Source organism: Macroventuria anomochaeta (genome assembly GCF_010093625.1).
Source record: "Macroventuria anomochaeta strain CBS 525.71 unplaced genomic scaffold BU25scaffold_15, whole genome shotgun sequence".
Taxonomy (NCBI): Eukaryota; Fungi; Ascomycota; class Dothideomycetes; order Pleosporales; family Didymellaceae; genus Macroventuria; species Macroventuria anomochaeta.
Window position 1 is genome coordinate 115,483 of NW_022985376.1, and position 19,272 is coordinate 134,754.

Consider the following 19,272-nt stretch of genomic DNA (forward strand, 5'->3'; position numbering starts at 1 on the left):
ACGTTTTTTTTCTGGTTGAGCCCCTCGGTATTGTGGTAGTCCTCATAGAACCATGGGACTTGGAATGACAATACGCTTAGACTGGTCAAAGACTGAAAAGTTCATTGCTGGGTATATTCTGGGTGTTCAAGCTCTTGTTGCCATATAACGCCATAGTTCTCTAAATATGGAATGACAATTCCACAGACCCAACCCAACGAACGCCGTTCACTAAAGTCACCGATACGCCTTGTCCAATGCCGTCACCTCTAGACAGCCACCAGGCTCTTAGACCTTGTTGTCGTGAAAGACAAAGTTAATGTCCCTCGGCCTCTGAGTATTGTATCTGACGAAGTTCTCATCTCCCTCTGGTCGCTCCTTCCTCGTGTTGCTCGTGAGCATGCTCTGCAGACTGACACACACGCTCTCCACGTTGTGTACAGGACTCCAGCCGGATCGGTCGAGGAGGTCGAGGCAGATGATGCCGTTGGTGTAGATGTGTGGGTGCCAGGGTATTGAGTGCGTGTCGTCCTTAACAAAGACTACTTCGGGAGCCTGAGCCATGGTCAGCTTGTATATAGCTATGATGCAGTGCACGCTTCTGTGGTATGTGGTACAGGAGACATGGAGGGTAGTGGAGGCGCACCTCAATTGGGTAGTTCTGGCTGAAGGTGAACTTGAGCCTGTACGTTTCACCCGCGTAGATTGGGTTTGCATCAAGCACCTGAATGTCCAGAAGCCAGTTCTCGAGGTTGTCTGCCTCTACTAGTGTTATCCCGGGCGGGAGCTGACCCTGCATCTACAGCGAGCAATCAGTATATGGTATGTCATGGCCGTGCGAGTGTGGATCGGATGTTCGTAGGGCGACAGTTGAGGTCAATATACCTTCGTAAGCTCCTGTGTACAAATTAGCCATCCGCAGTGCTGTGACTAAGCTCGAGCTTCAGGGCTTCCGCAGATGAAGCGCCTTACCTTGCCTAATCGCCTAGATGCAAACATGGTGGATTTGTTGTGAAGGTGTGTCGTAGAGTGATAGAGCAATCTAAGATGAATGTTTGAGCAGTGCCAGGCGTGGCTGCAGTTGTTTGCGTTGCACTCGTGAGTCTGCGCCGTCCGTGTATCAGGCAGCTGCCACTTGCTGAGGTGGGGGAGGGGCAGGCGCTCTTTAAGCGGGTAAATGTAGAAGTGAAGGCTGGCCTAAGGGCGGTATCTTTGTGGGATCAAGCTTGAATGAGCGAAAGAAGTGAGAAACGGCTGTTATGAGGCGTGATCCCTGAGCAGCTCACGACGTGTTGCGCAAAGTCCGGAAGCTTGAGCTGTGAGCTCGACCCACATGCATCCATGGAACCATGTTCCTGACCACTCACAATCAGCCGACCTCGCATGAACTTCATGGTGATACATTGTTTGAGTAAAAGAAGCCATGCATTCTTTCGTGTGATGTGATATCTCTAATCAAACCGAGAGCCATGCGCCTTGCGTTGCTTTTTCCAGGATACACCCAAGATGACTAACACCCAATCTGAGACGCATGCGCTTGTTTGCGCCTGACATGGCAATGTACAGAGGAACAAACTCCGAAGAAACATCGCTAAAAGAATTAGGAGTAGAAAGCGCCCTTCTGGAAACTCTCTACTCCCATATCGCCAGCCTTGCCTTTTACCTTGGGTCCTTCGACTGGTTTCCCAGTCATGGTAGCAGTCCGGCTTGCGGCGCTGCTGCTCGTCATGGTTTGCGCCCTGCTGCCTGCTGGGCTGCCGCTCTGACTTCCGCTCGTGATCTGAGCAGGCTGCTTGCGCTGGATGGTCTCTAGATAGATGCCCGGGAGGTATCCCATCCTTCCGTCTCGTGAGCGACACCTCCACCACTCTGATGCGTTGCCCATGGGGTCGCTCTTGCTCAGAACTGCAACCATGTCGCCCTTCTTGATGGACAAATCCATTCCTGACATGCTGGAATCGGGGGTGAAGTCGTATAGCGCGCGGCAGAACTCAAGCTTGTTCGGGTCGATAGCCTCGCCGGCTTGTGGGTTCTCCAGCATGCGTCGCTTCTCTGCCTCCTCTTGTGACCGTGCAAGCGCCTTGATAAGCTTGCTCATTAGGTATGGCAGTCCAAAGACGGCCGCAATAAAAAAGAAGAAGGGTTTCTTCGAGGGCTTGGGCGGCGCTGGCGAGCCATCTGGTAGCTTCCCTGTGAATGCATGGAAGCCTGCGGGTGTCAGGCCCATCGCATCTGCTGGTAGTGGTCGCCCCGTGAGTTTCGCGATCGCTGTCCGTATCCACCGCATTACTGTGTAGATTCCAAGTACTGAGCCGAGTGTTTGTCGCAGGTTACCGAATTGCTCAGCGACCGATACCATGGCTATTTAAATGTTAGCTTTGCTCGGCCTTCTGCGAAACATGATACACACCGAAGAAGGAGGAATGTGTCGCCATGTACGTGCTCTGCAGCATCTGCGCAAACCCTCCAAATGCACCAACAATGTTCTCAATCAGCTGGAACGTCGCCTGTGTGCTCTGGCTGAACGACTGTGTGAGACTCTGCGGGTTGTTCGGGTCGCCAGGCATGCCCATGCCGCCGTACATACCCCCCATCCCCATCCCACCCATCCCACCGTACATTCCGCCGTATCCACCGCCATACATCGAGCCCATGCCGCCGAAACTCGAGTAAGGCGTGGAGTAGCTGTTGTAGCCACCGCCATAGCTGCCGTACGGCGAGGCGCCATAGCCTCGGTTCATGTTCGAATACGTCGATGCGTTCCTGTTCGCGACTGTACTGAGCGAGTCTGGTACTGATGGCAGAGGTGGTGGTGCGCCTGCCGATGATGTCGCTGGTGTTGTTGTGCTGCTACTCGACCCTGTGAACCCTGCGGTCATGTTAGAGGTGATCGGCGCGGATTGGTTCTCCGGCGACTCACCAACCGAGGCACTCGTTGCACCTCCACTCGTTTCCCAGGGCTTTGGCGGTGATGGCGCAGACATGTCTGGGGATGTGCCTCTTCACCACTCTGTCCTGCGCAGGCCGATTGTCGCTGTGGAGTGCGCTGCTGGTGTCGTCGAGGTCGGGTGCCCTACCGACGTCAAAAGGCTGGGAGATGCGGCTCCGGCCTGGCGAAGCGAGTTTGCGGGGTTCGCCGGGGTGCGTAGTGCTTGCTGAGGTGGTTCGGCGAGAACGGTGAACAGAATCGCACGTTGCAAAAGAAATGAAAGGGTATCAAGAAGAGAATGGGAGGCGTGAGTGTCGTGTGGAAGCGCGCGATGATGTGGTCGTGATCGCTCGGGATGTGGCAGGTCTTTCACAGACCGACGGCAATCTTGCCTCGGTTTCTGGCACCCTCTTGGGCAAGCACATGCCGCACGAGTCATCGCCACTCAACGCTTACACTGCATGCATGAACCTTCGCGATTCGGAGTATTTCTACAGATCGGGCGTTCCGTGCGAAGAGATAACGAATCGACGTTTGTTTCTGCAGTGACTTGAAATTCTTTGAGGCTCCTTATTACCACCAAAAAGCTATCACATTTAACACTAGCAAGGATCAGAGACGCATTGCAAGGGACGTTGGCAGGCTGGGATAGTTGATCGAACAAGTGGATGTATATTCTGAAGTTACTTTCGAAATATGGGACCCTAGAATACCCCGGTTGAAATGAGCGTCCACTGTCAATCGCCAATAGAGAACAACGAGTGCACCCAGCTGTCCGGATCATATGCTACAAGAGCCTCGATCTGATCCTCTGTCAACGACTCTGGAAAGTCGTAATCATCATCCAGCACCCTCACAGTGATATGTGGGTAATGCCACACCACCGCAAACTTCAACATCCCGCCCACCGGTCTTTTAAAGTAATTCGAGTCACCTCCTTCAAGATTCCCTTGTCGATGCAGGGTGCTCTTCCCCCTCTCTCCTCCATTACCTAAGACTTCGAAGGCGTCGAACTCCCCACAGCCGGTGGACCAGCAGGAGCAGGGTATGTTGTTGCGGTCATTGCCGTATTGGAGGATGCGTGGGACGGCGGCGTTGAGAAACCACCATGCTGGTGCATCAGATATGAGGCCGTAGTCGCTGCCGCGGTTTTGGTAGTGGTCCATTTGGAACTCGATGAAGAAGGCTTTCGACGAGCCGGACCAGGCATCTGTGCACATGTGAGTGTTGGAGGCTGCGTATAAATGTGGATGCATACAGTGTGAGGTAGCATTCGGTCTCCAGTATGGGCAATTCAGATCACACTCTTTATCAGAGAAGACTGCGATCTCGTACTCCGAGGTATCCAAGGTGCCATCGAAAGGCTCACTTTCTGAGGCGACTCTGTTGCCAGCAGGAGTTACGAAGCTCAGGGAGTTGCCGAACGCACTGCCAACTGTTAACAAGCTGCCTACTTCTAGAAGTAGAGATTGTAACGGGAGCATACTAGTCAAAAGTACCAGACTTCTGTGGATCTCCTAAGTTGGCCAGAAACGAGAAGCCGGTTGCTTGAGCTGGTGCTGTCGACGTATAGTATGCGACACGATCCCAGGCTGCAGCCCTTTTGCGAACTTCCGCTTTGTCGGATATGGGGGTTGAGGATTGCGCTGGTATAGGACTCAGTACAGCCTTAGGATGACGTTCAAGATCTTGAGTGATTGTTGGTGGGCTTTGACATGTACAATTGGAACTCGATAAATTAGTGGCCAGCGTATACAAGACGTCGGTAGTCGTTGATGGAGCGTCTGGCGTAGGTACACACGGTAAAGGAGGGCCAACATAAGTGATGTTGGGCAATGCTGTAGAAATGCTGCTAACACCTCTTCCACAGTCTGTCGCAGTAACAGTCGAGGTGACAGTGGACACAGAGCTGCAGTTAGTGGTGTTTGCCCATGTGCGCTTGTCAAGTAGTGCATGGTTTGCGTTGTCGATGTGGATGTCCCGCTGCTTTAGCGCTCGCCGGCGGTTGTAGAATGGTACAGTGTTTCGCTTTCGCATCTTGTAAGCTTCGGTAGGAACTTGGTACACAGCAAGTTGAGAGATGTTCATGGGACCACGGAGATGCACCGACACCTATAAGGTCTGTCAATGCCATACCTGAGAACGTACGATAGATACAACCACCTCGCCAAACAATGGTGCAAGTGAGCTAATCGCTGGGTATCGAACCGTCTCATGACCACAAATGCCGGTACTGGGATCGACGTAGGTGGTGCGGTTGTAGGCGCCGGGCTGGCTAATATTGTAGTAGGTGATCGCCGATACTTCAGAGCAGTACTAGTTGCCATCTGAAGCACGCTCAGCCGTACCAGCACAGAGCTGGACAGCAGTCTTGCCGTAGGCGAGCGACGCGAAGGCGGCGAGATATATGGAATGCTTCATATTCGATAGATCTGGTAGTTGTACTCGTAAAGCAATGTGATGTAGCGGATGTGGAGCAAATGGAAGATGGTGTTGGATGAAACTTCGTTGAACATGAACAATGTAAATGCCATGCCTGACCACGCTATGCGTGGCACTCGTACGATGCGCATGGGCTTGGGGAAGCGGCAGAGCAGAGGAAGAAAGAACTTTGTAGTACGTTGGCAGGTAGTCCATCGTACCTACTGTTAGACTACGAGTCACTTACACGACCTATATGACCCCGAGAACACAGCTATCTACTTCGTGACTTCCCGATAGGTAGGCGCACAACGCAAAGAACAGTGACCGGGGATCAACGTGTTGAAGTTAAAAGTCTATCGAGCAATTAGCGCTTGTTCATACTCCTAATAGAAAACAAGAGTGTATGCGATTGCAAGAATATCAGAATTGTCGAGTTGAATGCATCGTCCTTAAAGGGACTGATATAAGAGGTGCCAGAAAGAGCATCGAGAAATCATCATTGTAGTAAAAGAGACGTAGATAAACGAGATGAACTTACCCTTGATTGTGATCAAGCTTCCGCAGCTTGCGCGATCAATACATCTCCACAACAGCCAGGATCCTCATATCACGCAGAAGCGTGGGACGTGTTAAGATCTGCCAGTGTATTGTGGTGTGCAACCCGAAGATTTTATTTGAGGCTCGCGGCGCCGAGATTCCGGGCAACCGTGCGCCAGCTATTTGTTCGAGCACCCCGTTAGCGTCTGCCTAAGCGAATTTTGGGTGAACACACTTCCCACTTGACAATCGCGACTTCCTCGTCTCGACTCCAGTACTAACTCCAGCCCCTCGTACAAATCCTCCAAAATGGGTCGTCTTCACAGCAACGGAAAGGGAATATCGTCCTCCGCGATCCCCTACTCTCGCAACCCCCCCGCTTGGTTGAAGACCACTCCCGAGCAGGTTGTTGAGCAGATCGGCAAGCTCGCAAAGAAGGGTGCCACTCCCTCCCAGATTGGCGAGATCCTTCGTGACTCTCACGGCATTGCTCAAGTCAAGGGTACGTTCTGCGCATTTTGAGCGACTTTGCGCATACGCTAATTCTTCGCAGTTGTCACCGGTAACAAGATCCTCCGTATCTTGAAGTCGAACGGTACGGTACCCTGCCCATGTTGAAGCGCAAGTCAACGACAGCTCTGCCCGCGTGCATCTGTTGCGCTATATAAGACTGCCTCTGTTTAGTGCAAAGCTGACAGGGAGCCATTAGGCCTCGCCCCCGAGATCCCCGAGGACCTCTACATGCTCATCAAGAAGGCTGTTGCCGTCCGCAAGCACCTTTCCACCAACCGCAAGGACAAGGACTCCAAGTTGTACGTTTGCACAAGATCTGGGAGGAAAAGGCACTGAACTAACATCGCGCAGCCGCCTCATTCTCATCGAGTCCCGTATCCACCGTCTCTCCCGCTACTACAAGACCGTCGGTGCCCTCCCCCCTACCTGGAGGTACGAGAGCGCCACCGCCTCCACCCTTGTCGCATAAGCGCATGTGGAACTAGTATGAGTGGGCGTGGAAGTAGAAAATATCCAAACGGAGTTTCACGGGCATGGATGCTTTACGACTACCCATAAAAGGGAGCTTTGGGCATGATCCGGAATGAATGAAAAGTATTACATCAATTCAAACACATTCTCGTGCATTTCCTCATCCTTTGCACGTGATATCAGTCGTGTGGGTATCTATGTGGAACCCATGCGCCATACACCCTGCTCCAAAGCTGCCCTCACGAACAGATCCAACTGCATACTGCATGCCGTCCATAGCCTAGCTGCATTTCTTCATCCTTTGCTACGGTGGCGTCGTTACAGCAGCGCTCTCAAACTGTATCTTTGTAGCAACCAGCCCTTGCCATCGCTCTTCCAATGGCTCGTGTGCCCTTGTACCCTGTTATTGCTGCTCTCCATGCGCAGTGCTCTCACCCCTCAATCTCAGCACTCTTCATGGCCAAAAACTCGCTCAAGAACTTCAATGGTTTCTCTGGCTCATTTGTCGCCAGATGCTTCATTGCCTCCAACAGATGTGGGGTGACATGCTGATTCAGGTACACGCGTGTCGGGCTACCGTGTGGTACGGGTTGTGTGGGTGCTTGCTGTGGTGCGGTGGGATGCGGTGAGTTGCGCGACGAGGCTGGCGCTGTGGGCGCAGGTGTTGGCGTAGGTGCTGAGACGGGTGCCGGGGTGGGTGCTGGCTGCGCTTCTGGGAGGGGTGCTGTCTGGGGCTGTGACTGCGGGAGACTCAGTAAGGAGAGTTAGGAGGAACGAGGTGAAGTACTTCTGTGCTTATGGGTATTTCTGTGGAGTCTGCCATTGTTACGTCCGCTGCCTCAGTAGCAGTGGTGCCATTTGTGATGGGCGTAGGTTCTGTTCCTGCGACTTGCGGCGCGGCCTCTGGTGTCGGTTCTGGCATGTTGTCTATTTGGTCTAGGTAGGCGTTCGGTATATTTGGCGCGTCAATCGCGTGACCGGGAAGTATTTGGACTTGTGTTCGTAGTTCGCGGGCGGTTCGTGAAGGTTGCACCGTGACGGACTTGGAGCTCATTGTTCGGTGATGCAGTTTCGCGCTAGTGAGCTATCCTCGAGGCAGTGGACCATCTGCTCACCAACTCAAGTAGGGGCGAAAATGTGTGATGTATAGAGTGCAATTATGCATTGGATCTATTTTATGTACCTGATCCATGGTCTCAATTTGATATTTACCTCCATGTATCAACTTATTGTGTATAGCGGAGGAACCGCAAGCCACCAGCATGCATCAGCTACCACCCCTCACTTCTCACAACCTTGCTGACTTCCGTATGACCTTCGTGGCATGGGACTAGGCCAGTGTATGGCTCGCCCGTCTTTATTCGCTATATATAGGGAGCAAATTGAGCTTGCAACCTGTTAATAGCAAACAAAGAGCCTCGAACCAGCGCAACTTGACAGCTCAGGTGGTAAATGCGGTTCAAGGGACCATTTCCAACTCAAGAATCTACACAGACAACTTCTGAAACAACATGTGCTACTACAGACTTCATGTTTTCCTTCATTGCGGTCATTCCATGTTTTCGGAGATGCCTGTTGGATTTTGTAAAGCGGCGAAGGATGTTTCTGTTCGATTATCAGGTTCAAGGCAGCGAAGAGTGTCTACGATGTCCACTACGTCTAGTGTGTAATCAAGAACAGACAGCATGGAAACTGAGGAACGAAGAGATTCCAAACCTACTTCGGCGATGAAAGCGATGCAGCTATGCACTGAAAGTCAGATACATCCACTGCAAACCAGGCGACTAGAACGGTTGTGTGCAATCTGTCAGCATGAAAGAAACAAGAGGCTGAAGGCCCTCGAGTCACTCAATAGCGAGATTCATTTCGAGCCCTGGCGATGGCAGTTCAAGTACCAGGGCGGAAGCACCTCAACGCAGCAGAAGGGACCACCAAAAGTAGCAGAGTTCAATGCGGAAAACAGAAGCATATGGGACGTAACTACCACATTGAATGGTCTGGTGACCGGTAGCTCAGGTTGGATGAAGGACTGGAAGCGTCAAGAACCTCATGTCGTCGATTGAAGTTATCGTGGTTCAGGCTTTTGAGATGAAGATGGCGATGATTCAAGATCACGTGGACTAGCGTGGTTCGGCTTGCGGATCTCGAAGCTCAACCTCACAGCAAGCGCAACAACGATCAGCTACTCCCGCCGCCAATTGACCGTTCCACAACCCACAAACCTCCTCGGAGTCTCTCGTAAACGCTTCAACCGACGCCGTACAGCCCCGAACCGCCACAATGCCTACACCTGAGTCTGCCATGTTCCTGGCTAAGAAGCCAAAGGTTGCGCCTACCTTCGATGGTATCGACTATGAGGACAACGTTGCCCTGAAGGCTGCACAGGACGCCATTATCCGTGAGCAGTGGGTCCAGAGCATGATGGCGAGGCTAGTCAGAGAAGAGATGGGCAAGTGCTACAGGAGGGAGGGAGTCAACCACTTGGAGAAGTGCGGTCACCTGCGAGGTATGGTGCCCTTGTGATCGTCTGGCTGCGACCTTCTGGCTGCGACCGCTGTTCTTCTTCCATTCTGAACAGAGTCAGGTGGTGGCGTTCTGGAACTTGGAGGTCAATCGCGTTGAAGTAGGTCATTGCTAACGGAGGTTTGACAGAGCGCTACTTTGAGCTCCTGAAGAGCGCGAAGGTCAAGGGTTACCTGTTCGCCCAGCAGAACTACAACGATATTCCGGCATCAAAGCCGGCTGCTTAGATGATTCGAGTAGCTATACCCGGAGAACTGAGGGCGAGACAAGTGGAAAGCAGACACCGGGCTCTGCGCAAAGATCAACTGCAGCGCGAGCACTTGTGATGATACGAATTCAGGCGTTGGTCAAGCACTACAACTGGAGGGTTGCTCATGTCAATCTGCAGAAGCAGACCTGTACATATACCTGGCAGACAGAGAGGATGAACCTACATGATTTGGGTTGAAACCAGTTAGACCACATTTCATCCCAGATCCATTGTGTTGTCTGTCAAAATATTATACTACATGTATCTGCTAACGGTACACAGGTTAACTGAGTTCAGTCGTTAAACAAATCCAAGCCAACATGATGCAGGCCAAGACTAGCGTCTCAGAACCCCACCATAGATGGGGTACCTGCATCATTCCGTAAACAACACCGACGCTCCACAAGATGCCATTTCCTTTCGCATTACCGACTACCTCTAGCATAGCATTTACCGACTACTTCAATAGCAGCACACATCCTTCGTTGCCGAACTGCGCAACAACAGCGCGAGGCGTAGTTCGCGATGTCCTGAAACGACATAAGCGCATTCCTCCTTCCTCGCAAACCTCAAACCTTTCGACCGTACTGTCCGCACTCAACGATTACATCCCATATTTATTCGCATTAGACGTCGGCCTCAGTGGTACAGCTTGCGCTGGGGAAGAGATCGACTTGGTCCTGGTCAAAGAGCTGGAAGTTGAATGGCGCTCAACACTTGGTACTTCAATACCTGGCCGCGAGCCAGCTCGCGTAAAGCTCAAGAGCCTTGAGAGCGAGCTTTGCTTTGTGCTCTCGACTCTGGCATATGTGTACAGTCTGCAAGCTCGAGCACAATTACACACTCTTTACAATGCCACGCTTCCAAGCCCCGAACAGCGCGCAACTGCGATCGGAGCTGCTATGAAGCACTTCCTTGATGCAAATTCGGTCCATACCTACTTGGTCAACAGGGCAGCACAATGGCATACTCAGCCTGCAGCGATAGATATCTCGGCAGCTGTGATGGGTACCCTGGCTGAGCTCACCATGGCTGAAGCTACACTGATCACGGTGCTTAAGGATGACCCATACCCAGCTGTCGTGATTGAAGACAGGAACAAGGACAGCAAAGACTGGATGTTCAGAGGTGTTGAGATACCAAAAGTGCGCGCGCACCTCTTCGCCCGCCTTTGTCTTGCATCCTCGGAGCACGCAGCTAAAGCTCAAGCCATGCTTGGTCGGTCTTCCAGAGTCAACGATGACCTGATTAAATACGTCGACGATCTGCGAAGGACCGCAAAAGGCAAGGCATGCCGCTTCTTAGCTTGCGACTCCGAAGCTGGTGGTAAGACTGGTGAAGGTATTGCCTGGTTGCGCGGCGCGAAGAAAGAGTTAGGATTTGCATCTCTGGGTACAGATCAAGAGAAAAAATCGTTCGGGTTCTCGAAGCTCAAGAAAGAGTTTCAAGAGAAGAAGGAAGACCGCAAGATCGAGAAAGGCGAAGGTTGGGGCACCGATGCAGGGAAGTTCGAGGAAGGCCGCATTGTGGATATGCTTATGAAGAAATGGGAAAAGATGAACGATACGGTAAGAACGGCATCAACTTGGAGAAGGTACATCGCTAACACGCCACACCAGGTGGGTGTCCAGTTGGTTCCGCCTTCGGAGCCGTTACTGGCAAGCATGCCTTCCGGCCGAGAATATCACACGACGAAGATATGGATCGTGCCAGCTCTTGCTGAAGACTCGCTCGTCCGCATGAGGGCACCTCCTGACCCTAGTGAAGCGTTCGAAGGAGAAGAGGATGACAGTGCAGACGAAGACCAGAGGACAGCTCCAGGAGCCTTCCCTGCCCATACTGCCAGCACAAGCTACTATTGAGGTACCGCTCCGTCTTTCTCGACTGTGTTGGTCACGCATTCAGATACCAAGGCACCCTGTTCCTTGGTCGCGATCTCGATTACACAATTGCTGTTGGATGAGAGGCTGTTGATCTCCATGGACACGGTGACAACGATGCTACCCCACGACTGTTTGACGCCCTTCACGCTGCCGATTCAAGTGACAGACAACTGACACAGCACTTGATACGCGCTTTACGTGATCGTGCAGTAGGTGCATATCGCCAACTCTAAGCCACGGGTAGGACCTTTGCAGAGTCTAATCCATTCCCCTTTGAGCAGGTCCAGCCGCGCGGAATGAGATCAGCCTGGGTATTCATGCTTAGCTTGTAGATACCGGAGGAATTCCGTATCTAGAACAGCAACAACCTACGTAGCAGAATACGACACGATAGCAGCACCATAGCAGATAATTGCAGCTGAACACCCTCCTCATCATGCTCCAAGTCATCTCTTTGTTCGAAGTTCTGGGCCTCTTATTGTGGCTGCAAGGCTGCTTTTGTATGGTGTCTGGGCATCTGCTTGCATCAACGGGAACCTCGTTCCTGCCACCCCGGCGCGCGAATCTTCCCCACATCCACGCTAACAACCCCAATCACCCTGATAAAGAGATAAGCATTAAGCCATCTCCGCCCGTCATTCGCTGCCCAAAGCCCTAACGCAGCAAGTTTACGCTGTACCCAGCACTACGGACAGATAGGCGTGCATGCGTACCACTGTATCGCGCTTCGCCATGCGTCTGTTGCGAGAAACGGCGGTTCACGTTCCCCGCTCGTGGCTTGTAGTAACGACTGGGGGCAAGATTGGCAAGTGACCTTGATATAATGCCAACGTCGCTCATTGTTCAGCTGTTCAACCTATCCGCAGTCTACTGTTCAACTTGTGCTTGACGCCGTTGTTGCTTTCACGTTGTGTTCAGCCAGCCACCGACACCGTTGAGTACGCCCATGCACAACTATGTCATCGACACACAAGCACGCAGTCGCCGACGAACCGGTCACGAGCGTCCTGCCTGATGGTGATATACCGTATGATCCGGATCATGACTTCAATGCCGATGAGGAGGCTCTGGCAGCGTTGGGTTACAAGAGTGAATTCAAGAGAGAATTCAGTCTGTTCACGACGTTCTGCGTGAGTTTTGCGGTACTAGGATTACTACCGAGTTTCGCAAGTACACTGTATTATGGCATGGGATATGCTGGAACGGCTGGTGCGTTAAACTGTTCTCCTTGTCTTGAAACAGTATGTGCTGACTTGATCAGGCATGACCTGGGGATGGATCATAGCCATGATTGGGATCCAGTGCGTGGCATGCAGTATGGCAGAGTTGTGTAGCTCCATGCCGACAAGCGGAGGACTGTACTATGCTTCAGCAGTTCTTGCACCTCAAGGTTGGGGACCGTTCGCTGCATGGATCACAGGCTGGAGTAACTGGCTGTCTCAGGTCACTGCGGCGCCATCCGGTCAGTACATAGCCTATCGGGTCAAGATAGCGAACTGACAAGATATACAGTCAATTATGGTATCGCAGCCATGGTCCTCGCCGCAGCGTCCATCCGTGATCCGACCTACATCCCCACTGAGTACCAGACCTTCCTTCTCACCGTCTTCATCATGATCCTGCACGCCATCATGTCCTCCCTCCCAACTCGCTGGCTGGCGCAGATCAACTCGGGCGGCTCAACATTCAACTTCCTCGCGCTCATCATTGTGATCATTATGATCCCGGCTGGCACGGACCGCGAAGAGCGTGGCCTCCCCAAGTTCACACCATCCCGCGAAGTTTGGGGCACTATCTACGAGGGTACAACATTCCCACCAGGCATCTCCGTACTGATGAGTTTCATCGGTGTGATCTGGACGATGAGCGGATACGATAGCCCATTCCATCTGGCAGAGGAATGCTCAAATGCGAACCTGGCTGCGCCTCGCGCTATCGTGCTTACTTCTGCGACTGGTGGCATCTTCGGATGGTTCTTGCAGCTTGTGGTTGCATACACCGTTGTTGATATCGATGCGGTATTGAACTCGGAACTAGGCCAGCCGTTCGCTGCATATCTTATGCAGTGCATGACCGAAAAGATGACGCTTGCCATCCTCGCCTTGACTATCATTGCAGGTTTCTCGATGGGTCAAGGGTGCATGATCGCGGCGAGTCGAGTCACCTTTGCGTATGCGCGTGATGACTGCTTCCCATTCAGTAACGTCTGGAGGCAGGTCAACAAGCATACACAAACGCCAGTCAATGCTGTTTGGTTGAACTGTGCAGTGGGCATCGCTTGTTTGCTGCTCATATTTGGAGGAGAGCTAGCGATTGGGGCCTTGTTCAGTATTGGTGCCATCGCTGCCTTTGTGTAAGTTCCGTCGCACCTACTTTTCAGAGACAGTCATGCTAACACGATCAGTGCCTTCACAATACCAATTTTCATCCGCGTCTTCTTCGTCGGCAACCGTTTCCGCCCCGGCCCCTGGAACCTTGGACGCTTCTCCATCCCCACTGGCACCATCGCCTCTGCGTTCGTCATACTCATGGTACCTGTTCTGTGTTTCCCCAGTGTCACGGGTGCAGACCTGCGCGCGGATGTTATGAACTGGACGGCTGTCGTGTATGGTGTACCCATGCTTTTAGTATGCATTTGGTGGGTCGTATCGGCACGGAAGTGGTTCAAGGGCCCGAAGGTCAATGTCGCGCACATGACGCATGGAGAGGAGCAGCAGATTCTCGAGGGTCAGAACGTGCAGAGGTCGATCTCGGCCGGCTCAGGGAATGGTGTGCCAGAGAAGCTGCAGGAGGTGGCAACTTCATCCGCCTGACATGGTGTTTCGAATGTACGTTCGGTACTGGTAGATAGCAGCTACGCAATGACCAAGTTTTCATACATGGAGAGGTCTTCAGCTAGCGAGCGTTGACCGAAGCGAAGAGGGCTACGTTCGGCCGAACAAGTAGTCCCAAGGGTCTTGTCATGATGTTAGCGAGCTCTAGCCGAATCACCCAACACACTTGTCGAGATTGTCTCCACTCGTGGGAGGCTCGAGAGGAAAAACCTTGGTACGTTAGGTGCTGACCCAATAATCCAGTATATATTTTACTTATCCCACTACTGCATTATCGATCACATTTCTTCCCAACTTTAAGTTGGATATCTTCGATAGTATAGTGGTCAGTATTTCTGCTTGTCATTCTCTGGAACAACTCGCAGGAGGCCGGGGTTCGATTCCCCGTCGGAGAGATACAATTTTTTTTGCTCCAACAAAGTTCAAATTGCCTCTTCTCTTCCACACCAAAGAAGGCATCAAGGCTATGATGGGTGGAGCTGTTCACTCCATCTCTATTCATCAGGTTCTAGAACAAACACGGCAACATTGCATGGTTTCGGTTTCCTCTTTGCCCCTTCGTGATCATAGCCGTGGTGAGCAAGTCAAGAATCGCGCTCACTGTCTTGTTCTTTGACCCTCGATCTCAACTAACGAAGGATGTCAAGGTACTATGCCTGTCTCTCCGAAATACATCGTCAAAATCGCTTGCTTCATATTCAGAAAAGCATCTGTATGACTTTCTATGCTTCCCAAACTGAAACTGAAGATCAATAGATTACTGCTTGTAGGTACTTCAGCTTTCCTGAAGCAGTGAGTGCTTGGCTTGGTCTGGTCCCACCTGAGCTACACCAACCAAAAAGGTACAGTAACCCAATAGATATGGGTTCTGAGAGCCAAACAGTATATACCCATGACAGTATATACCCATGACAGTATACCCCTCTCCTTTGATACTGTAGTCTAGATAGAGTAGTTTTTCTGTATCCTTTTGTACAAGACCTATAGGTGTAGGGAATTCAATCCTAGTGTTCTCAACGTCCCAGCACTCCCATATGCCTTGTAGTGGACTCACACTTACTTCGGACATCTTCCCTACTGGCCTGCGTCGTTACACCGCTTGTTGATGTTGTGTGTAGTGAAGGATGGGAGCTGAGCCAGAGGGAGTATACGTTCCAAGGCTTTACTTTCAGGGATGGAAAGTATAGCAATACGACCACCTATATACAGACTGGATTAGCGTTGCAGAACTTGAGTCTGGACAGAAGTGTGCTGTAATCAGAACTTTGTAGATGACATCTGTCACACAGTGTCGATCGTCCTCTGTCAATCAAGAATGCAGCTAGGATGTGGAGTGAGCGCTCATATATCGTAGTTACGGTGGGGCACGTACTGACATCTCTTGACGACTAGTAAGATCATTGCTACAGTACTCATGAGCAAATTCACATTTATTAAAATCAAGCAAGTTATTTTTTGAGTCACACTAGAAAAGTACGTTTGTAATGTAGATGTTAAACTAGTGACTATTTAGCTTGAATCACGATGATAACTCCTTCTTCGTATCGCTACTTACGCATTGCCACCTTTTCTCAGTAGTACCTGGCGGTGTGATGCAGCGGTTACGACCTGCTCTTTCAGAGGTCCGGTATATATGGGATAATGGCAATCGATTTGCTTCGATGAACCCTCCAGGCAACGAAATGATTCCAATCACCGACGACAGCCCTGATGTTGCATTCCCGACCAGCGCACAGCTTGTCAAGGCTGATGTCTCCTTGATTTAGTACAAACCGACACTTCTGATCCCTGCATACCAGCATCTTCTGTGCTCTGACGCCAATGCCAGAAAACGCCTTAAAAGATCCAATCTACAAAACAGTGTTTTCTGGCAGGGGTGCATACAGAGAGGGAAGGATGAAGGAATACTTACGTGACATGGGAGCTCGGCTGAGCAAATTTCAGAAACATAATAAGCCACTGAATCTAATTCTACCATCCTGTGACTTTATAACGCCAACAAGAACATTGACGCATGCCTTCCCACTGCAATCGGTACGACCACAGTGGTATGGATGATGAAGAAATCCATAATATGCTGCAATACAGTATTTGAGAACACAATCAATGAATATTTAGCCTGATATCGCTCTCACCGTTCACATCATTGCCCGAGCTAGCTGCTCTTATCGACTCCTCTTGGCAGGACGCCACTCGGCCAAGCAGTACACAAGAGGGCAGAAAAGTTGAGTCATTGTACATGCCTGTCCATGTTAGAGATGACTCTGGAACTGTGCCAATACTTACAAGTAACATGCTTTAGTAGAGTTGGCCATTAATTGTCGTGTTTGAGACCAACTCAACGTAGATTGTCATGGCGTTGATCAGCTGGCAGAGCGCTACAGCCGCGTTTGAGATTACAAACGCAAGTAATAGCCTGGTTTACCTTGCGTTATGTCCGCCCGCTCGTTTGTGTGCGTACAGCTGCTGACTTGCAATTGTTGAGGCAAGGATTGCCAGACCGACATGATACAAAAACGGACTGTATGCGTGCTGTGAAGTTTCGTTCCTGCTGTTGGTTATTGAAAAACACTTCACAGAAAAGAAGCACAGCATTTCCTTATACGGATTGTGAGCTGCAATATTACGGTGACCAAACATGCTCCATATACATATGAAACCATCCAGGCCGCGCTACCAGAATAGCGTAAATTTTGAGCGAACCAAGCGCAGAGTGAGTTTGGACGATATATGCTGAGTGAGATCAGCGCGTGAGGTGGGCCTCAAATGTTCAGATTGTCAGTATTCTTGATGCTGCAGTCAAGGTGCTAGGCCGTATGTCAGATTTCGAATACAGAGAGTTGCTGAGATTAAGGATAGGTCCAATACCGTATGAACGGTGTGCAGGTCTGATTGAATCCAGCCATATCTAAGGTTTTGCCAAGAGCACGACACCTCTCTGTCGTATAAGCCCTGGGACTCAACCCACATCATCTCTTGTACTAGAATAGATCCTCAACCCACTCGAAACCACCAACTGTATTGCCTGAGGAGCAGTTTGCTTTTCTCATCTTCATTAGTCTAGGACTCAGCTAGGACGTTAAAATCAATCAATCAATCAATCTGTCGTATAAGCATACCAGCCTCACTATGGCCTAGCTATGGCCTTGTGTTTGCAGTGTAGCTCAGTGTTGAGGGCGGACCATGTTAAATCTTGCCTGTATCTCAAGAACCGTCGATGGGATGCAGACATGCGTCTGTACATGCATACTCCAAACGTCCCGCCGAGAAAAATACGAGAGACAACGACTACCACAGCTTTAATTTCTCGAACCAGGACCTAGAGAAAATAGGCGCATTCTCACTCAGAGCTTGCGCAGTCGAAGCAGTATCTTGTGCTGTCATGATCGTAGCATTAGCATTTCGACTCGGGTCGAGTGCGGTTTATGCTTACCATCGAGCGCTAACGCCGCCTTCTTCATGGCCTGCAACGCTGCTTCGTAAAACGGCTGCAATTCAAGGTCCTCTGGGGCCCATTTTGAGTGGTCGCCCTTATTGTACTCTCTGAACCACGCTTCGAGCTCCTCAATTGGCGACCGGCGCCCCGGTTTCAGGGATGGAAGCCTTGGGTCTGCTCCTGCTTCGAGTAGCAACTCAATGACAGGAAGGTTCTGTTTCAGCTGTGTGTAATCATGCTGCGCAGAGTCGTTTAGCGCATAATGCAATGGACGACCGACACCAGGATTCTTCCAGCCTCCAAGTTCGTTCGGATCTTCCCCTGATGTTATGGCTTTACGTATAGCCGCCAATCTGATGTCCAGAAGTTCGTTCGATATGCACTGTTTGTGCAGGGGTGGTGCGACTCTGAGCACGGGGTCCGGAGACTTCACCATGATGAAGGTAGTTTATTGTCGGCTTCAAACCCAGTGCGAAATATTTGCTTGAACTTCAGGCTTGCCAGTGCGTATGTTGTAGCTCCAAGGTGAGGATCGGGTGTAGGCAACCGTGAGATTTGTTGTCGGAGCTGTATACTTATACAATCTTTGCTTGCAGCAAGCGATGCTTAGACCCTAGACTGTGGCAGGCACCAGTGCTTTGAAACATGAGGCAACGAAAACGAAAATATTCAAGAACGGCGCATGAAGCTGGCAGCGAGTGATTAAGGCGAGACTAAATCAGCACCAGCTTGTGCACGTGCCAGATACCGTAGGTGGACACATAATGCCCATGGCTTTACTAGTAAAACCATCAAAAACCTACAACTTCAACGCAGTGTAACGTACCTCACGGGCGAGTCGGACACCGAGCGAGTTGGACACTTTTGCCAAGACCCCACTACAATATCCTTACTACACCAATGCCTGCCCAACAACACCAGTTAGACATGTCAAAGGAACGTCAAATACAGCTTGTGCTCCAGGCTCTTAAACAGGATGCAAACTCTCTCTGTGACGTGCTGCAGTCATTTACAAAGTGCCTTGAAGCACACTCAGTAATCAACACGCTAGACGGCCTTCACGCGCCAATTCTATGGCTAACTGTCATCCTGACATGGCTTGCAGCCAACAACAATCCTCCCAGTCCTTATACTTGTATCAGCACCCAGCCATTTGTCAGCTCACATTTGTCATCTTGCATCATCATCCCTGTACCCCCACTTTAGCTAGCCACCCATCTAGATATATGAACTCCCTTCTTCCTGTAACGCCTTCAATCAAAAGCGCTCCGATAACTGTAACGACCGCAACCGAATGACCACCGGTACGGTTCCGAGTCGTTCCTTATCTGCATACATGTCGGCAGGCATCGCGCTGCTGTACTATCTGAGCCCCTGTTGGCACCTGCATGCACGATAAGCTAGTCTACCGCTCCGGGTCCGATTGTCCTCCTAACGGTATACTTAAGCAGTTCAACACAGTTGTTAGATAGAGTAGTTTTTCTGTATCCTTT

General features: G+C 51.0%; 10 protein-coding genes and 1 non-coding gene across 11 annotated transcripts; 6 read left to right on the top strand and 5 right to left on the bottom strand.

Moving 5' to 3' along the window:
* Positions 1-84: 84 nt before the first annotated feature.
* Positions 85-1,271, bottom strand: BU25DRAFT_410441 (ubiquitin conjugating enzyme). The gene is made up of 4 exons (XM_033706289.1): positions 952-1,271; positions 865-876; positions 626-778; positions 85-534 (listed from the first exon to the last, which is right to left on the bottom strand). Exons 1-4 carry the CDS (start codon positions 976-978, stop codon positions 268-270), a joined length of 459 nt encoding a protein of 152 aa, XP_033561975.1. The 5' UTR covers positions 979-1,271; the 3' UTR covers positions 85-267.
* A 205-nt stretch (positions 1,272-1,476) lies between these two features.
* Positions 1,477-3,073, bottom strand: BU25DRAFT_44133 (uncharacterized protein). Its single transcript, XM_033709230.1, has 2 exons — positions 2,390-3,073; positions 1,477-2,340 (listed from the first exon to the last, which is right to left on the bottom strand). The coding sequence occupies exons 1-2, from the start codon at positions 2,961-2,963 to the stop codon at positions 1,580-1,582; spliced, it is 1,335 nt and encodes a 444-aa protein (XP_033561976.1). The 5' UTR covers positions 2,964-3,073; the 3' UTR covers positions 1,477-1,579.
* Positions 3,074-3,381: 308 nt separating this feature from the next.
* BU25DRAFT_439766 (uncharacterized protein) lies at positions 3,382-5,329 on the bottom strand (the record flags this gene model as incomplete). Its single annotated transcript, XM_033709123.1, has 5 exons — positions 3,382-4,118; positions 4,167-4,336; positions 4,395-5,020; positions 5,072-5,211; positions 5,245-5,329. 5 exons carry the CDS (start codon positions 5,327-5,329, stop codon positions 3,646-3,648), a joined length of 1,494 nt encoding a protein of 497 aa, XP_033561977.1. The 3' UTR covers positions 3,382-3,645.
* Positions 5,330-6,099: 770 nt separating this feature from the next.
* BU25DRAFT_410445 (uncharacterized protein) lies at positions 6,100-7,006 on the top strand. Its single transcript, XM_033706290.1, has 4 exons — positions 6,100-6,371; positions 6,423-6,464; positions 6,579-6,681; positions 6,734-7,006. The coding sequence occupies exons 1-4, from the start codon at positions 6,179-6,181 to the stop codon at positions 6,849-6,851; spliced, it is 456 nt and encodes a 151-aa protein (XP_033561978.1). The 5' UTR covers positions 6,100-6,178; the 3' UTR covers positions 6,852-7,006.
* BU25DRAFT_490960 (uncharacterized protein) lies at positions 6,983-7,907 on the bottom strand (the record flags this gene model as incomplete). The annotated part of the gene is made up of 2 exons (XM_033711526.1): positions 6,983-7,593; positions 7,641-7,907. 2 exons carry the CDS (start codon positions 7,905-7,907, stop codon positions 7,285-7,287), a joined length of 576 nt encoding a protein of 191 aa, XP_033561979.1. The 3' UTR covers positions 6,983-7,284.
* Positions 7,908-8,589: 682 nt separating this feature from the next.
* Positions 8,590-8,916, top strand: BU25DRAFT_340888 (uncharacterized protein; the record flags this gene model as incomplete). The annotated part of the gene is made up of 1 exon (XM_033702833.1): positions 8,590-8,916. The coding sequence occupies one exon, from the start codon at positions 8,590-8,592 to the stop codon at positions 8,914-8,916; it is 327 nt and encodes a 108-aa protein (XP_033561980.1).
* Positions 8,917-9,026: 110 nt separating this feature from the next.
* BU25DRAFT_410447 (uncharacterized protein) lies at positions 9,027-9,846 on the top strand. Its single transcript, XM_033706291.1, has 2 exons — positions 9,027-9,359; positions 9,506-9,846. The coding sequence occupies exons 1-2, from the start codon at positions 9,134-9,136 to the stop codon at positions 9,601-9,603; spliced, it is 324 nt and encodes a 107-aa protein (XP_033561981.1). The 5' UTR covers positions 9,027-9,133; the 3' UTR covers positions 9,604-9,846.
* A 175-nt stretch (positions 9,847-10,021) lies between these two features.
* BU25DRAFT_410449 (pH-response regulator protein-like protein palC) lies at positions 10,022-11,848 on the top strand. Its single transcript, XM_033706292.1, has 2 exons — positions 10,022-11,200; positions 11,249-11,848. The coding sequence occupies exons 1-2, from the start codon at positions 10,034-10,036 to the stop codon at positions 11,486-11,488; spliced, it is 1,407 nt and encodes a 468-aa protein (XP_033561982.1). The 5' UTR covers positions 10,022-10,033; the 3' UTR covers positions 11,489-11,848.
* A 126-nt stretch (positions 11,849-11,974) lies between these two features.
* On the top strand, positions 11,975-14,379 carry BU25DRAFT_392119 (amino acid transporter). Its single transcript, XM_033704643.1, has 4 exons — positions 11,975-12,718; positions 12,771-12,971; positions 13,022-13,862; positions 13,914-14,379. The coding sequence occupies exons 1-4, from the start codon at positions 12,466-12,468 to the stop codon at positions 14,320-14,322; spliced, it is 1,704 nt and encodes a 567-aa protein (XP_033561983.1). The 5' UTR covers positions 11,975-12,465; the 3' UTR covers positions 14,323-14,379.
* A 272-nt stretch (positions 14,380-14,651) lies between these two features.
* BU25DRAFT_t70 lies at positions 14,652-14,738 on the top strand. Its single transcript has one exon. It is a non-coding gene; the product is annotated as a tRNA-Asp (tRNA).
* A 2,893-nt stretch (positions 14,739-17,631) lies between these two features.
* On the bottom strand, positions 17,632-18,215 carry BU25DRAFT_421331 (uncharacterized protein; the record flags this gene model as incomplete). Its single annotated transcript, XM_033708079.1, has 2 exons — positions 17,632-17,720; positions 17,777-18,215. The coding sequence occupies 2 exons, from the start codon at positions 18,213-18,215 to the stop codon at positions 17,632-17,634; spliced, it is 528 nt and encodes a 175-aa protein (XP_033561984.1).
* Between the last annotated feature and the right edge of the window lie 1,057 nt (positions 18,216-19,272).

What these genes read in the sequence shown, in the direction of transcription:
- BU25DRAFT_392119 (XM_033704643.1), top strand. Translation starts at nt 12,466, where the DNA reads ATGTCATCGACACACAAGCACGCAGTCGCCGACGAACCGGTCACGAGC. An exon ending in GGGATATGCTGGAACGGCTG is followed by an intron (nt 12,719 to 12,770) that starts GTGCGTTAAACT and finishes TGACTTGATCAG; the next exon opens with GCATGACCTGGGGATGGATC. An exon ending in GGTCACTGCGGCGCCATCCG is followed by an intron (nt 12,972 to 13,021) that starts GTCAGTACATAG and finishes CAAGATATACAG; the next exon opens with TCAATTATGGTATCGCAGCC.
- BU25DRAFT_410449 (XM_033706292.1), top strand. Translation starts at nt 10,034, where the DNA reads ATGCCATTTCCTTTCGCATTACCGACTACCTCTAGCATAGCATTTACC. An exon ending in AGATGAACGATACGGTAAGA is followed by an intron (nt 11,201 to 11,248) that starts ACGGCATCAACT and finishes CCACACCAGGTG; the next exon opens with GGTGTCCAGTTGGTTCCGCC.
- BU25DRAFT_410441 (XM_033706289.1), bottom strand. Translation starts at nt 978, where the DNA reads ATGTTTGCATCTAGGCGATTAGGCAAG. An exon ending in GCCAGAACTACCCAATTGAG is followed by an intron (nt 535 to 625) that starts GTGCGCCTCCAC and finishes ACCATGGCTCAG; the next exon opens with GCTCCCGAAGTAGTCTTTGT.
- BU25DRAFT_410447 (XM_033706291.1), top strand. Translation starts at nt 9,134, where the DNA reads ATGCCTACACCTGAGTCTGCCATGTTCCTGGCTAAGAAGCCAAAGGTT. An exon ending in GAAGTGCGGTCACCTGCGAG is followed by an intron (nt 9,360 to 9,505) that starts GTATGGTGCCCT and finishes GAGGTTTGACAG; the next exon opens with AGCGCTACTTTGAGCTCCTG.
- BU25DRAFT_44133 (XM_033709230.1), bottom strand. Translation starts at nt 2,963, where the DNA reads ATGTCTGCGCCATCACCGCCAAAGCCCTGGGAAACGAGTGGAGGTGCA. An exon ending in GACACATTCCTCCTTCTTCG is followed by an intron (nt 2,341 to 2,389) that starts GTGTGTATCATG and finishes ACATTTAAATAG; the next exon opens with CCATGGTATCGGTCGCTGAG.
- BU25DRAFT_410445 (XM_033706290.1), top strand. Translation starts at nt 6,179, where the DNA reads ATGGGTCGTCTTCACAGCAACGGAAAGGGAATATCGTCCTCCGCGATC. An exon ending in CCGTATCTTGAAGTCGAACG is followed by an intron (nt 6,465 to 6,578) that starts GTACGGTACCCT and finishes GGGAGCCATTAG; the next exon opens with GCCTCGCCCCCGAGATCCCC. An exon ending in AAGGACAAGGACTCCAAGTT is followed by an intron (nt 6,682 to 6,733) that starts GTACGTTTGCAC and finishes AACATCGCGCAG; the next exon opens with CCGCCTCATTCTCATCGAGT.